We start from the raw sequence: 18496 nt of genomic DNA on the forward strand, positions 1-18496 counted from the left end.
TTGTGATAAAGGGAGGGAACGCCCAGACCCATCATTTTATGCTTATGTTGTTGTTTCGTTAATTTTATGTCACGCTGGTTTACTCTGTATGTTTTGGTGATGTTACTTGAAAACCGCCGTTTCCATTCATTTCCAAGGGATGGAGGGATGGAGCCTCACCTGCTTCCTGTTCGACGTTCTGCGCTCCTTCTGCAAAGACAAAAACAGAGAGTTGGATCCCAAACCCACCGGCACTCATGGAAGTCTTCCAGTCCACCCTATACGTTTCCACATCTAGTGAAGTACCCGTATATACTCGAGTATAAGCCGACCCGAATATAAACCGAGGCACCTAATTTTACCACAAAAACTGAGGGAATGTATTGACTCGAGTATAAGCCGAGGGTGGGAAATACAGCAGCTACTGGTCCGTTTCAAAATAAAAACAGATACCAATAAAATGACATTAATGGAGGCATCAGAAGGTTAAATGTCTTTGAATATTTGCATAACACTGTAATTTAAGACTGTCCAACTCTGATTCTCACCTTCTTCAACGTAATTGTGCAATAAGAATAAAGAGAGTAACACAATGTAATAATAATAATAATAATCAGAGTAAAATAATGGAAATGTAATATTAACAGCAATAATAGAGTAAAATAATAAATGTAATAATAACAATAGAGTCAAATAATCAATGAAATAATAACAATAATAAAATAATAATGGAATAATAATGAGTAAAATAATCAATGCAATAATAATAATAGAGTAAAATAATTCATGTAATAAAAATAATAATAACAGAGTAAAATATTAAATAACGTTGACCTGAGTATAAGCCGAGAGGAACTTTTTCAGCCTATAAAAACGGCTGAAAAACTAGGCTTATACTCAAATATATACAGTAATCTGGCTCTTCGTAATAAACAGAAAGTATATCCAGACAGATGCATAATAATAATAATAATAATAATAATAATAATAATGGAGTAAAATAATGGAAATGTAATAATAACAGTAATAATAGAGTAAAATAATCAATGTAATAATAACAATAACAAAGTAAAATAATGTAATAATAATTGACTAGGCTTATACTGGATTATATACAGTAATCTGGCTCTTCGTGATAAACAGAAAGTATATCCAGACTGATGCTAAATAATAATAATAAAAATAAAAATAATTATAGAGTAAAATAATTGAAATGTAATAATAACAGTAATAAAGTAAAATAATAATGCAATAATAATGAGTAAAATAATAAATGCAATAATAATAATAAATAGAGTAAAATAATACATGTAATAAAAATAATAATAACAGAGTAAAATATTAAATAACGTTGACCCAAGTACAAGCCGAGAAGAACTTTTTCAGCCTATAAAAACGGCTAAAAAACTAGGCTTATACTGGAGCATATACAGTAATCTGTATATTGACAAGCTGGAATGTGTCCAGAGGAGGGCAACTAAAATGATCAAGGGTCTGGAGAACAAGCCCTATGAGGAGCGGCTTAAGGAGCTGGGCATGTTTAGCCTGAAGAAGAGAAGGCTGAGAGGAGATATGATAGCCATGTGAGAGGAAGCCACAGGGAGGAGGGAGCAAGCTTCCCTTCTGCTTCCCTGGAGACTAGGACGCAATGGAACAATGGCTTCAAACTACAAGAGAGGAGATTCCATCTGAACACGAGAAAGAACTTCCTGACTGTGAGAGCCGTTCAGCAGTGGAACTCTCTGCCCCGGAGTGTGGTGGAGGAAGCTTTTAAACAGGAGCTGGATGGCCATCTGTCAGGGGTGATTTGAATGCAATATTCCTGCTTCTTGGCAGAATGGGGTTGGACTGGATGGCCCAGGAGGTCTCTTCCAACTCTTTGATTCTATGATTCTTCGTTGTAAACAGAAAGTATATCCGGACTGATGCTAAAGGACCAGATTTTATTCCCTTTTTCCCAATTTCTTGGAAATGACTTGTGCCTTTTCTGGTTGTTTCCAATTTATCCCAACCCTAAGGTCAATCTGTCCTAATTTTCTTATGTTCAAGGTGACTTTGCCTTTGCTCTCTTTCTGAGGCTGAGAGAGCGTGACTTGCCCAAGGTCCCCAATGGCTTTCCCTGGCAAAGTCAAGGTCTGAATCCAGGCCACACCTTCTCTTTGACTCCGTTCCAAAGGATGGGGACTCACCTGCTGCTTCTTCGACTTTCTGCGCTTTCCCTGCAAAGACAGAGTCAAAGGATTAGATCCCAAAGTGACGTGCACCAGGGAAATCTTCCAGCTCACCCTAAAAGCTCCTAAATCTAGTAATCTGTCTGACTCCACCAGTATTCACATTTGGGCATATTGAGTATTCATGCCAAGTTTGGTCCAGATCCACCATTGCATGAGTCTGGATATAGGTGAACTACAACTCCCAAACTCAAGGTCAATGCCCATCAAACCCTTCCAGTGTTTTCCGTTGGTCATGGGAGCCAAGTTTGGTTCAAATCCATCGCTGGTGGAGTTCAAAATGCTCTTTGATTATAGGTGAACTATAAATCCCAGCAACTACAATTCCCAAATGTCAAGGTCTATTTCCCCCAGACTCCACCAGTATTCACATTTGGGCATATTGAGTATTCGTGCCAAGTTTGGTCCAGATCCACCATTGCACGAGTCCACAGTGCTCTCTGGATATAGGTGAACTACAACTCCCAAACTCAAGGTCAATGCCCATCAAACCCTTCCAATGTTTTCCATTGGTCATGGGAGCCAAGTCTGGTTCAAATCCATCGCTGGTGGAGTTCAAAATGCTCTTTGATTATAAGTGAACTATAAATCCCAGCAACTACAACTCCCAAATTACAAAATCAATCCTCGCCCAACCCCACTAGCATTCACATTTGGGTGTATTGGGTATTTGTGCCCAGTTTGGTCCAGTGAATGAAAATACATCCTGCATATCAGATATTTACATTAGGATTCATAACAGTAGTAAAATGACTGTTATGAAGTAGCAACGAAAGTAATGTTGTGGTTGGGGGTCACCAACATGAGGGACTGTATTAAGGGGTCACGCCATTAGGAAGGTTGAGAACCACTGGTCTAGCATGTTTCAGTAAGGCCTTCGACAAGGTCCCCCATGACCTTCTGGCAAGGAAACTAGTCCAATGTGGGCTAGGCAAAACTACGGTGAGGTGGATCTGTAATTGGTTAAGTGGACGAACACAGAGAGTGCTCACTAATGCTTCCTCTTCATCTTGGAAAGAAGTGACGAGCGGAGTGCCACAAGCAGGGTTCCGTCCTGGGCCCGGTCCTGTTCAACATCTTTATTAATGACTTAGATGAAGGGCTAGAAGGCATGATCATCAAGTTTGCAGACGACACCAAATTGGGAGGGAGAGCCAAGACTCCAGAGGACAGGAGCAGGATTCAAAACGATCTTGACAGATTAGAGAGATGAAGGGCCAAAACTAACAAAATGAAGTTCAACAGTGACAAATGCAAGATACTCCACTTTGGCAGAAAAAATGAAATGCAAAGATACAGAATGGGGGACGCCTGGCTCGAGAGCAGTACGTGTGAAAAAGATCTTGGAGTCCTCGTGGACAACAAGTTAAACATGAGCCAGGAATGTGATGTGGCGGCAAAAAACACCAATGGGATTTTGGCCTGCATCAATAGGAGCCTAGTGTCTAGATCTAGGGAAGTCATGCTACCCATGCTCTATTCTGCTTTGGTTAGACCACATCTGGAATATTGTGTCCAATTCTGGGCACCACAGTTCAAGAGAGATATTGACAAGCTGGAATGTGTCCAGAAGAGGGCGACTAAAATGATCAACGGTCTGGAGAACAAGCCCTATGAGGAGCGGCTTAACGAGCAGGGCATGTTTAGCCTGAAGAAGAGAAGGCTGAGAGGAGATATGATAGCCATGTATACATATGTGAGAGGAAGCCACAGGGAGGAGGGAGCAAGCTTGTTTTCTGCTTCCATGGAGACTAGGACGCAATGGAACAATGGCTTCAAACTACAAGAGAGGAGATTCCATCTGAACATGAGGAAGAACTTCCTGACTGTGGGAGCCGTTCAGCAGTGGAACTCTCTGCCCCGGAGTGTGGTGGAGGCTCCTTCTTTGGAAGCTTTTAAGCAGAGGCTGGATGGCCATTTGTCAGGGGTGATTTGAATGCAATATTCCTGCTTCTTGGCAGAATGGGGTTGGACTGGATGGCCCATGAGGTCTCTTCCAACTCTTTGATTCTATGATTCTATGTATAGAGGTAACAGACCACAGAAGTTTGTATGTTTCCTAGAACGATATGTGTGCATTGACGTCCTACTTCCTCTGTGTGAGACCGGATGTCTGAATGGAATTTGGGAGGTGTGTCTATTGCTGTGAAGAAGAAGAAGGCTGAGAGTCGCCATTCTTGCTTGACGCTTTGCTCTGAGCTGCGATGTTACTCTGTGTAAATCCTTGTAAATAAAGCTGATTACTTTATGGCTGCTTTCCATCAAGCTTTATTGCCCAGCAATTAACAGATTGTATTGTCGAAGGCTTTCATGGCCAGAATCACTGGGTTGTTGTAGGTTTTCCGGGCTATATGGCCATGTTCTAGAGCAGTGGTTCTCAACCTTCCTAATGCTGCGACCCCTTAATACAGTTCCTCATGTTGTGGTGACCCCCAACCATAAAATTATTTTCGTTGCTACTGGTGGAATTGATTTTGACATTTGGGATTTATAGTTCACCTACAATCAAAGAGCATTCTGAACTCCACCAATGATGGAATTGAGCCAAACGTGGCACACAGAACTCCCATGACCAACAGAAAATACTGGAAGGGTTTGGTGGGCATTGTCCTTGAGTTTGGGAATTGTAGTTTACCTACATCCAGAGAGCACTGTGGACTCAAACAATGATGGATCTGGACCAAACTATGCCCACATGTCAACACTGGTGAAATTTGGGGAAAATAGACTTGATATGTGGGAGTTGTAGTTGCTGGGATTTATAGTTCATCTACAATCAAAGAGCATTCTGAACTCTACCAGCGATGGAATTGAACCAAACTTGGCACATAGAGCTCCCATGCCCAACATAAAATACTGAAAGGTTTTAGTGGACATTGACCTTGAGTTTGGGAGTTGTAGTTCACCTACATCCGGAGAGCACTGTGGAATCAAACAATGATGGATCTGGACCAAATTTTGCACAAACACTCAATATACCCAAATGTGAACACTGGTGGAGTTTGGGGAAAATAGAATCTTGACATTTGGGAGTTGTAGTTGCTGGGATTTATAGTTCACCTACAATCAAAGAGCACTCTGAACCCCACCAACGATAGAATTGAGCCAGACTTCCCACACCAAGAGAAAATATTGTGTTTTCTGATTGTCTTCGGCGACCCCTCTGATACCCCCTCGCGACCCCCCCAGGGGTCCTGACCCCCAAGTTGAGACACTGTTCTAGTGACATTTTCTCCTGACGTTTCGCCTGCATCTATGGCAAGCCTTGGCAGACCGTGCGAAAAGAATCTGCGAACCCCACCTCCTCCAAGATGAACTGAACCACCTCAACTGGGCTCTACAGGCCAATGGAGACTCCACCTCAAACATCAGAAGAGCTGCAAGACCAAGAGCAAGCCATGAGAGTCAGATTACTCACCGGAGCGTCATACAGGGAGCACACCACCCCCCTGCTGTGTCAGCTCCACTGGCTGCCGGTTCAGTTCTGAGCACAATTCAAGGTGCTGGTTTTGACCTACAAAACCCTGTATGGTTCCGGTCCAGTGTATCTGTCCAAACGTATCTCCCTCTACGTCCCACCCTGGAGTCTGAGATCATCTGGGGAGGCCCTGCTCTCGACCCCACCGCTATCACAAGTGAGGTTGGTGGGGACGAGGAGCAGGGCCTTCTCGGTGGTGGCCCCTCACCTGTGGGACTCACTCCCAGGAGAGATTAGGGCATCAACATCCCTCCTTTCCTTCAGGAGGAAAGTAAAGACGTGGTTGTGGGACCAGGCCTTTGGGCAATCTGACAACTAGGTAAGGACAATCAAACGACTAGGACTGACAGGACTGACAATGTGGAATTGGAATTTGGACTATGAGATAGCGAACGCTGACCGTCTATGAGGAGTAGTTAGGTTTGAACCCACCAGGACTTTGAGATCTTCCGGGGAGACCCTGCTCTCGATCCCGCCTGCTTCTCAAGCACGTCTGGCGGGGACGAGAGATAGGGCCTTCTCGGTGGTGGCTCCTCAGCTGTGGAACGCCCTTCCCACGGACATTAGACTAGCACCATCTCTAATGGTATTCTGCAAAAAAGTGAAGACCTGGCTGTTTGAGCAGGCGTTCGAATAATTAGTGCAATGATTGGTTAATGAACACTGGAATGGAACAATGGATGACGAATCTGGAACATGTTTTTGATGACGAGACGACAGTGAATGGGTATTGTAGTAACTGGTCGCCTTCGGGCTGAGAACAGCGGTATATAAGTAAGGTAAATAAATAAATAAATAAATTTTATTGGTTTTATTGGTTTTAGGGCTGTAATGCAGGAATTGTTGTTTAACTGTTTCAACTGTTTAATTGATGTTATTTTGTGTTACTACTGTTATGTGATGTTGGCATCGAATCGTGCCTTTGTAAGCCGCCCTGAGTCCCCTTCGGGGTGAGAAGGGCGGGGTAGAAGAAACCGAAATAAATAAATAAAATAAGACCAAGATCCACCCAGAGGGAAAGTGTTCTTACCAGACATCAAGGGAACCACTGACCACAGAGGGAAGCTGATGAGGAAACACAACATACAAACTATCTCCAGACCCACCAAGAAAATCCAACAAATGCTACGTTCAGCAAAGGACAAGAGGGATCCTCTCACTTCTGCAGGAGTCTACCGTATACCATGCAGCTGTGGACAAGTCTACATAGGGACCACCAAATGCAGCATTGCCCAGACACGCATCAAGGAACATGAAAGGCACTGCAGACTCCTTCAACCAGAGAAGTCAGCCATAGCAGAGCACCTGATGAACCAGCCTGGACACAGCATGTCATTTGAGAACACAGAAATGCTGGACCACACCAACAACCACCATGTCAGACTACACAGAGAAGCCATTGAAATCCACAAGCATGTGGACAATTTCAACAGAAAGGAAGAGACCATGAAAATGAACAAAATCTGGCTACCAGTATTAAAAAAACTCTAAAATTACAACAGCACAACAACAGAGAGTAAACAATCAGGCACATCAAATCACCTCTCAGAGAAAGATTCTCCCAGGCACATCCAAGCCATTAAATGCTAATCAAGGTGGTCAGTTGAAACAGTCACACCTAGCTCCAGCAGACAAGAGTCCTTTGCCCCACTCTGGTCTTTCCACAGATATATAAACCCATTTTCCTACTTCCAACAGACCTCACGACCTCCAAGGATGCTTACCATGGATGCACGCGAAACGTCAGGAGAAAATGCCTCTAGAACATGGCCATATAGCCCGGAAAACCTACAACAACCCAATTAACAGATTCCACCTGAACATGAGGAAGAACTTTCTGACTGTGAGAGCTGTTCAGTAGTGGAACTCTCTGCCCCAGAGTGTGGAGGAGGCTCCTTCTTTGGAGGCTTTGAAACGGAGGCTGGATGGCCATCTGTCAGGGGTGCTTTGAATGGGATTTTCCTGCTTCTTGGCAGAATGGGGTTGGGCTGGATGGCCCACCAGGTCTCTCCCAACTCTAGGATTCTAGAATTGTCCCCAAGATTGTTAAGTTGAATTTGTTTGTAAGTCAGAACAGGTATATATTTTTAAGCGTAACTCCAGCCATGGTCCCTCACCTCTTTCTTGTTCGACTCGATGCCTATTCCCTGTAAAGACAAAATTGGAGAGTTTGAGCTCAAGGTTTCCATTCCCCCAGCAAACGTCCATCCAACATTACAGAAATGGTTCATTGAAAAAGATTCACACAAAGTCCTAAAATGCCTCCTGTATTTCCCGTATAGGAATAAATATATATATATATATTATCCCAAAAAGAAGACATACTGTATATACTCGAGGATAAGCCTAGTTTTTCAGCTCCTTTTTTAGGGTGAAAAAGCTCCCCTCAGCTTATACTCGAGTCAAAGTTATTTATTATTTTAGTCTATTATTAGTATTATTTTATTACATTTATTATTTTACTCTATTATTTTATTACATTTATTTTACTCTGTTTTTATTACTATTTCATTTATTACTTTATTGTTGTTATTATTATTACATTTATTATTTTACTCTATTATTGGTATTATTACATTTACATTATTTTACTCTATTACTTTATTACATTTATTTTACTCTTATTATTATTATTACATTTATTTCTTTATTATTATTGTTATTATTATTACGTGTATTATTTTACTCTATTATTGGTATTATTACATTTATATTATTTTACTGCATTTATTTTACACTATTATTTTTATTATTATTACATTTATTATTTTATTATTATCGTTATTATTATTACTTTTATTATTTTACTCTATTATTGGTATTATTACATTTACATTATTTTACTCTATTATTTTATTACATTTATTTCATTCTATTTATTATTATTACATTTATTATTTTACTCTATTTATTATTATTATTACATTTATTACTTTATTATTATTGTTATTATTATTACGTGTATTATTTTACTCTATTATTGGTATTATTACATTTACATTATTTTACTCTATTATTTTATTACATTTATTTTACTCTATTTTTATTATTGTTTCATTTATTCCTTTATTATTGTTGTTATTATTACATTTATTATTTTACTCTATTATTGGTATTATTACATTTGCATTATTTTACTCTATTATTTTATTACATTTATTTTATTCTATTTATTATTATTACATTTATTATTTTACTCTATTATTGGTATTATTACATTTGCATTATTTTACTCTATTATTTTATTACATTTATTTTATTCTATTTATTATTATTACATTTATTATTTTACTCTATTATTGGTATTATTATATTTACATTATTTTACTGCATTTATTTTACACTATTATTTTTATTATTATTACATTTATTATTTTATTATTATCGTTATTATTATTACTTTTATTATTTTACTCTATTATTGGTATTATTACATTTACATTATTTTACTCTATTATTTTATTACATTTATTTCATTCTATTTATTATTACATTTATTATTTTACTCTATTTATTATTATTATTACATTTATTACTTTATTATTATTGTTATTATTATTACGTGTATTATTTTACTCTATTATTGGTATTATTACATTTACATTATTTTACTCTATTATTTTATTACATTTATTTTACTCTATTTTTATTATTGTTTCATTTATTACTTTATTATTGTTGTTATTATTACATTTATTATTTTACTCTATTATTGGTATTATTACATTTGCATTATTTTACTCTATTATTTTATTACATTTATTTTATTCTATTTATTATTATTACATTTATTATTTTACTCTATTATTGGTATTATTACATTTGCATTATTTTACTCTATTATTTTATTACATTTATTTTATTCTATTTATTATTATTACATTTATTATTTTACTCTATTATTGGTATTATTACATTTACATTATTTTACTACATTTATTTTACTCTATTATTATTATTACATTTATTACTTTATTATTATTACATTTACATTATTTTACTCTTATTTTACTCTATTTATTATTATTACATTTATTACTTTATTATTATTGTTATTATTATTACATTTATTATTTTACTCTATTATTGGTATTATTACATTTACATTATTTTACTCTATTATTTTACTCTATTATTGGTATTATTACATTTACATTATTTTACTACATTTATTTTACTCTATTTATTATTATTATTATTACATTTATTACTTTATTATTATTGTTATTATTATTACATTTATTATCTTACTCTATTATTGGTATTATTACATTTACATTATTTTACTCTATTATTTTATTACATTTATTTTACTCTATTTATTATTATTTCATGTATTACTTTACTTTTATTGTTATTATTATTACATTTATTATTTTACTCTATTATTGGTATTATTACATTTACATTATTTTACTCTATTACTTTATTACATTTATTTTATTCTATTTATTATTATTACATTTATTATTTTACTCTATTATTGGTATTATTACATTTACATTATTTTACTACATTTATTTTACTCTATTTATTATTATTATTACATTTATTACTTTATTATTATCGTTATTATTATTACATTTATTATTTTACTCTATTATTGGTATTATTACATTTACATTATTTTACTGCATTTATTTTACTCTATTATTTTTATTATTATTACATTTATTACTTTATTATTATCGTTATTATTATTACATTTATTATTTTACTCTATTATTGGTATTATTACATTTACATTATTTTACTCTATTATTTTATTACATTTATTTCATTCTATTTATTATTACATTTATTATTTTACTCTATTTATTATTATTATTACATTTATTACTTTATTATTATTGTTATTATTATTACGTGTATTATTTTACTCTATTATTGGTATTATTACATTTACATTATTTTACTCTATTATTTTATTACATTTATTTTACTCTATTTTTATTATTGTTTCATTTATTACTTTATTATTGTTGTTATTATTACATTTATTATTTTACTCTATTATTGGTATTATTACATTTGCATTATTTTACTCTATTATTTTATTACATTTATTTTATTCTATTTATTATTATTACATTTATTATTTTACTCTATTATTGGTATTATTACATTTGCATTATTTTACTCTATTATTTTATTACATTTATTTTATTCTATTTATTATTATTACATTTATTATTTTACTCTATTATTGGTATTATTACATTTACATTATTTTACTACATTTATTTTACTCTATTATTATTATTACATTTATTACTTTATTATTATTACATTTACATTATTTTACTCTTATTTTACTCTATTTATTATTATTACATTTATTACTTTATTATTATTGTTATTATTATTACATTTATTATTTTACTCTATTATTGGTATTATTACATTTACATTATTTTACTCTATTATTTTACTCTATTATTGGTATTATTACATTTACATTATTTTACTACATTTATTTTACTCTATTTATTATTATTATTATTACATTTATTACTTTATTATTATTGTTATTATTATTACATTTATTATCTTACTCTATTATTGGTATTATTACATTTACATTATTTTACTCTATTATTTTATTACATTTATTTTACTCTATTTATTATTATTTCATGTATTACTTTACTTTTATTGTTATTATTATTACATTTATTATTTTACTCTATTATTGGTATTATTACATTTACATTATTTTACTCTATTACTTTATTACATTTATTTTATTCTATTTATTATTATTACATTTATTATTTTACTCTATTATTGGTATTATTACATTTACATTATTTTACTACATTTATTTTACTCTATTTATTATTATTATTACATTTATTACTTTATTATTATCGTTATTATTATTACATTTATTATTTTACTCTATTATTGGTATTATTACATTTACATTATTTTACTGCATTTATTTTACTCTATTATTTTTATTATTATTACATTTATTACTTTATTATTATCGTTATTATTATTACATTTATTATTTTACTCTATTATTCGTATTATTACATTTACATTATTTTACTGCATTTATTTTACTCTATTATTTTTATTATTATTACATTTATTACTTTATTATTATCGTTATTATTATTACTTTTATTATTTTACTCTATTATTGGTATTATTACATTTACATTATTTTACTACATTTATTTTACTCTATTTATTATTATTATTATTACATTTATTACTTTATTATTATTGTTATTATTATTACATTTATTATCTTACTCTATTATTGGTATTATTACATTTACATTATTTTACTACATTTATTTTACTCTATTTATTATTATTATTATTACATTTATTACTTTATTATTACCGTTATTATTATTATATTTATTATTTTACTCTATTATTGGTATTATTATATTTACATTATTTTACTCTATTATTTTATTACATTTATTTTACTCTATTTATTATTATTATTACATTTATTAGTTTATTATTGTCATTATTACATTTATTATTTTACTCTATTATTACTGGAAGGATACCTAAGCACATTTACACTGAAAAAAGTTAGAATAATGGTTTAATCAAAGTTGGTCAGTCTTATTTTAAATTACATTTTTATGTAAACATTGAAAAACATTTAACCTACTCAATTAATGTAATTTTATTGGTATCTATTTTTATTTTGAAATTGACCAGTAGCTGCTGCATTTCCCACCATCGGCTGATACTCGAGTCATTGTTTTCCCAATTTTTTGTGGTAAAATTAGGTGCCTCGGCTTATATTCGGTTCGGCTTATATACAAGTATATACGATACCTAAAAGGGAACAGTGGATGACACAGTATCGATGGAGGAAATCTGATCCCAGTAAACATTTTAATCCACTATATGGGATGGTTGGGGGTCTTTCAGCATGGGCAGCAGATCACATTGTGTCTTGACTACTCGTACTGGAATAGGCCTGGCCAATCCATGGTTCTAAATGGTTCTAAAATACTTACAAAACTCAAGTTCTCATGGTCAAAACTAGGGGGCACTGGTGCTCTGCTTCTACAATGTTACTGAAGTTCTGGTGGTGAAAATTTCAGAACTCTAACAAAATTTTCAAAATTTCATTATTTTTTCATTATTGGTGGAGGCCAGACTTGGTGGAGGTGGTTGACAGGGGCAGAGCTGCAGGCTATTGAAGGCTGCTCTGCCCCTGCTGTGCTCTTTGCTTCAGCGTGAGCTAAGAACCCCCCCCCCGACATTTTCAAAACTCTACCCCCCCCCTGAAATTTTCAAACCCCCCCGAAATTTTCAACCCCTCCCCCGAAATTTTCAAAACTCTCCCCCCCCCGGAAATTTTCAACCCCTTCCCCGAAATGTTCAAAACTCTCCCCCCCCCCCGAAATTTTCAAAACTCTACCCCCCTGGAAATTTTCAACCCCCCCCCCGAAATTTTCAAAACTCTCCCCCCCCCCCGAAATTTTCAACCCTTCCCGAAATTTTTTTCTGGCTACGGCCCTGCCTGTGGCCAATCAAGCAACCTCCAGGATCCGAAGTGGAAGAACTGCTGAATGGCCTCTATCTGTCTGTATGTCTTGTATGTCAAAAACGGCATTGAATGTTGGCTGTGGATATGTGCATTGTGAGCTGCCCTGAGTCCCCTTCGGGGTGACAAGGGCAGAATATAAATACTGTAAATAAATAAATGAATAAATAAATAAAATAGAGTAAAATAATAAATGCAATAAAATAATAATAGAGTAAAATAATGTACATTTAATAATAATAATAATAATAATAATAATAATAAATAGAATAAAATAATAATAATAATAATAATAATTATTATTATTATTATTACTCTGATCCAATACAACAGCCAGCAGAGTGATCCTGTTTGCTGTGGACTCTACTGTACATAAATAAATGAATAAAAATAGAGTAAAATAATAATTGGAATAATAATAATAATAATAATAATAATAATAAATAGAGGAAAATAATAAATGCAATAAAAATAATAATAGAGTAAAATAATGTAATTTAATAATAATAATAATAATAATAAATAGAATAAAATAATAAATGTAGTTATTATTATTATTATTATTATTATTATTACTCTGATTCAATACAACGGCCAGCAGAATGAATAAAAATAGAGTAAAATAATAATTGGAATAATAATAATAATAATAATAATAAATAGAGTAAAATAATAAATGCAATAAAAATAATAATAGAGTAAAATAATGTAATTTAATAATAATAATAAATAGAATAAAATAATAAATGTAATTATTATTATTATTATTATTATTATTATTACTCTGATCCAATACAACGGCCAGCAGAGTGATCTTGTTTGCTGTGGACTCTACTGTAAATAAATAAATGAATAAAAATAGAGTAAAATAATAATTGGAATAATAATAATAATAAATAGCGTAAAATAATAAATGCAATAAAATAATAATAGAGTAAAATAATGTAATTTAATAATAATAATAAATAGAATAAAATAATAAATGTTATTATTATTATTACTCTGATCCAATACAACGGCCAGCAGAGTGATCTTGTTTGCTGTGGACTCTACTGTAAATAAATAAATGAATAAAAATAGAGTAAAATAATAATTGGAATAATAATAATAATAATAGAGTAAAATAATAAATGCAATAAAAAATAATAGAGTAAAATAATGTAATTTAATAAAAATAATAAATAGAATAAAATAATAAATGTAATTATTATTATTATTATTATTACTACTACTACTCTGATCTAATACAACAGCCAGCAGAGTGATCTTGTTTGCTGTGGACTCATCTTGTTGTATTTCAAATAATAATAATAATAATAATAATTATAATAATAATTTGAAACACAACAAGATGAATATAATAATCATAATCATAATCATTATCATTATCATCAAATAATGGTACAAACCAGTAAAGGTGGTCCTAGTGGTGATCAGCACACTGGGTGCAGTGCCTAAAGACCTTGGCCTGCACTTAAACACAATCGGCACTGACAAAATTACCATCTGCCAGCTGCAGAAGGCCACCTTAGTGGGATCTGCATGCATCATTCGCCGATACATCACACAGTCCTAGACACTTGGGAAGTGTCCGACGTGTGATCCAATACAACAGCCAGCAGAGTGTCTGCTCTGGACTCAACTTGTGGTGATTCAAATAATAATAATAATAATAATAATAATAATAATAATAATAATAATAATAATAATGTAAAATAATAAATAACTTGAGAATAAGCCAAGGGGGGGGGGGGGTTTCAGACTAAAAAAAGAGCTGAAAAACTCAGATTATTCTCGAGTCTATACAGTATATGACTTCTCCACAACGGTAATGCACTCTTCCTTTCTTATTTTTTGGGAATAACGGCATCAGCCTACATTTATGAAATGCAGCATAAAAATAAAAGTCAGTGACAATAATTATTAAACAAATTACTTAGAGCCCTTCCGCCCTCCAGGTGTTTTGGACTTCAACTCCCACAATTCCTAGCAGCCAGTAAACCGTTAGGAATTGTGGGAGGTGAAGTCCAAAACTCCTGGAGTGAGGACCGAAGTTGGCTCATGTCTCGTTTAGATGTAGGTGTGCTAAGTAGGGAAGTATGGGAAGCCTTTCCATCCTACTTTGGAACCCATGGACCAATTCATGCGTAGAGAAGGCCCCCAAAAGATGGTGAAGAGGCCTCCTATGTTCCCTAGAGAGTATTGGGGCTATTTCGGGGGGAGAGAGGAGTATCTTTAGTTATCGAAGGTGAATCAAGCTTGTTTCCCACCGACTCCAGGCTGGAATCACGGGGGCAAGAAAGGAAACCCTAACTCATCCAACCAGGATTTACTTACTGTTGTAGGCAAAGAGCGAGGCCACCAGGAGGATGCCCAGCATGACTCCGACGACGCCTCCCGTGATGGAGCCCATGTTGGCTGGAATTGACAAGGAGACAAGAGGAGCGAAAGCGTTGGAAAGGGCTCCCAAACACCCCTGTCCGATTCCCAGCCAAATACTCTGAGCCACAGCCTTTCTGTGCCCCCCAACTCTTCACAGGGGTGTGGGCATCGAGTGACCAAATCAGCCACTCTGTTGGAATCAGCCCAATTAACTCCACGTTGACAATTGCTGATCTCCCACCCATGGCCTTGATGTCGAGCACCCCCCACCCCCAAAACAAGGGATGGTGACTTATAGTTCTGCAAAGGACAAAGGTACCAGACTGCACAATAGGTGTTAAGTAGGCCTGGGTAACAACGGAAAAATTTGTTTCTAAAATCGATTCGTTTTTTGGGGGTTTTGCGTTTCGTTATTTAAAAAAATTACAAAATTTTCCTTTTAAAAAGTTCGATATTTACGAAATTTCGTAAATGGTAAAAAAATTACAAAACATTAACGAATCGATTTCCGAAACAATAACGAATCGATTCGTTAATGGTGGACGCGACCGCGAAATACGCTAAAAAACCTCCAAAACCTTCTGAAGCTTCCCTCTCCCTCTGTTGTTGACTGTTGGTGTGATATTATAATTTTTTTTCACTAATTAAACCATAAAACTGGCCCAGACATGCGGAAATAATAACGAAACGACCTCAAAACAATAACGAAACGAATACAATAACGAAATACGAAGCATTTACGAAACGTATTTAAAAATTCGTTTTTTAAAAAAATTGCTCCAGAATGGTTCGTTATCGTTTTGTAATTGAAAAAATTAACGAATTATTTACGAATTACGAATTAACGAAACGAAACCGCCCAGCCCTAGTGTTAAGTCTTGCTCAATTTGCCAAGGCCTTAACAACAATGAGGACCCCATGAAACTTCGGGAATAGCTAGACTTTGGGGTCTCTGCCTCTCTCGGGAGCTGTAGTTCTCCAAGGACGGGGAGCAAAGCTAGTTTCCAGAGACACCAGGTCCATTTGGGCCACTCAAGAACTCCTGCCAGGACCTTTGTGCAACACCCTTGCGTTTTAGCCATCCCCCATGGACATGCTTTCCCCCCCACATGGACAAACCTTATGAAATCTTGCCTTTTATGAACTTTAGATATATGAAATGTATTGTCGAAGGCTTTCATGGCTGGAATCACTCAGTTCTTGTGGGTTTTTTCGGGCTATATGGCCATGTTCTAGAGGCATTTCTCCTGACGTTTCGCCTGCATCTATGGCAAGCATCCTCAGAGGTGAGGTGACCTCACCTCTGAGGATGCTTGCCATAGATGCAGGCGAAACGTCAGGAGAAATGCCTCTAGAACATGGCCATATGGCCCGAAAAAACCCCACAAGAACTATATGAAATGTGTTTTCTGATTTCTTTGTGTGGCAGAAGCCTTTCCCCTTTTCTTCTGACCTTTGTTTCCCCTATATACATGAAGAAACTCCACAAAAGGGACTACAAAGCCCCAAACATTCCTGGACTTCACTCTCTTCAAGGACTACCCATGAACTTTCTTCAAGACAACTTATGAATTCATGCTGTGTCCTGATATCGTCTGCTTTGTATAATTGGTATTATTAATCTCTCTCTGGGGTCCTGGATGGGAAGATAGCTGCATATGATTTCCCTGTGTATAATTTCTATATGGTTTTTATGTTTATGTAAGGGAACCCCCTGGCCTTCAGAAACAAAAGACGGAAACCTCCTGCCAAAGACACCTTTGCATGGATAAAAGAAGGAGATTCTTCTCTCTAGCCTCGGAAGATGGCCCACTAGAGTAAAGCATTGTTTGACAAAAGTTTCTGTAAGATAAGGGGAAACCTTCCCCTCTGCTTTTGTTTACTTAACATTAACCTCAGGCTGCCATCATTGTTCTCCTGTCTCACAACCAGGAAGGATCAGAACACATGTTGATCCTTTGTCTCAGAGCACATGGCATTCCTTTGTTTAAAGATTCCTTTCCCAGATTCCTTTGTGCTCCCTCATCCCACCTCCATTTCTCCTGATTGGCTGTCGCCACCAGGTGATAGAGGTCTCCCCATTGGATCCTACAGACCACTGGAGCTTCCTGATTGGTCCAGAGGCGCCGGGGATGGGAGGGCTGCCTCCCAGGTGTCCGCCCATCACCCAATCACAGCAGGGAATAACAGGGAAGCCGGGGCGGGAAGTTTGAACTCTGGGTTTTCAAAAATTGTATAAATATGCCTGTATCACTGTGCTCCTACATGCTTGTGGTGGAATTATTTCTACAATGCATCCGATCTCAGCTGAATCGCTAAAAAAGACACTTCAACTGCTGAACTTCTTCCGCTTTGGTGAGGATTATTATTTTTTAATATTTTTATCGCTGAAATTGGCTTCCGCTGGCCTCACCAAGGTTTAAGGACTTTCTTTGGTGCAGTCCTCGGGATCTCCCTAGCAGCTCGATATCAGCCTGTATGGTTTGGCTGAGCTGTGCCTTGAGTTAAGAGTTTAATTCGTTTTGTGCCTGAGCTCTTAACTCAAATCGCTCTTATCTCAAAGCGAATTTGCCACTGATATGCTATTAATATAACAACAACAACAACACTTTATTTGTACCCCGCTACTATCTCCCCAAGGGACTTGGTACGGCTTACATGAGGTTGAGCCCAAATACAACAATACAAACAATAATAACAGTGACAATAATTATTTTTAAAAATGCATTACAAACAGTAATCCATTGCAGCCCCTCAAACACTCTCTTTTTGGGTTAGGTATTTTGAAATAAGAAAATGTACTTTCTAAATAACCTATTAATGCACAAAAGAAAGATCAACTTTAGAATGGCAAAAGCACAAAATTGCGGCAAGGAAGCACAAAATGAGGAG

General features: G+C 34.6%; 1 protein-coding gene across 1 annotated transcript in view; it reads right to left on the reverse strand.

Moving 5' to 3' along the window:
* Nucleotides 1-18496, reverse strand: part of LOC132766387 (class I histocompatibility antigen, F10 alpha chain-like) — a 44605-nt gene that overhangs the window by 278 nt on the left and 25831 nt on the right. The window contains exons 6-9 of the mRNA XM_067463247.1: nucleotides 15560-15640; nucleotides 7806-7835; nucleotides 2169-2198; nucleotides 160-189 (exon numbers count right to left, since the gene is read on the reverse strand). Coding sequence (XP_067319348.1) covers nucleotides 160-189; nucleotides 2169-2198; nucleotides 7806-7835; nucleotides 15560-15640 — 171 coding nt within the window. The remainder of the gene's footprint in view (nucleotides 1-159; nucleotides 190-2168; nucleotides 2199-7805; nucleotides 7836-15559; nucleotides 15641-18496) is intronic.

The sequence above is a fragment of the Anolis sagrei genome, chromosome 2 (genome assembly GCF_037176765.1).
Source record: "Anolis sagrei isolate rAnoSag1 chromosome 2, rAnoSag1.mat, whole genome shotgun sequence".
Classification (NCBI taxonomy): domain Eukaryota; kingdom Metazoa; phylum Chordata; class Lepidosauria; order Squamata; family Dactyloidae; genus Anolis; species Anolis sagrei.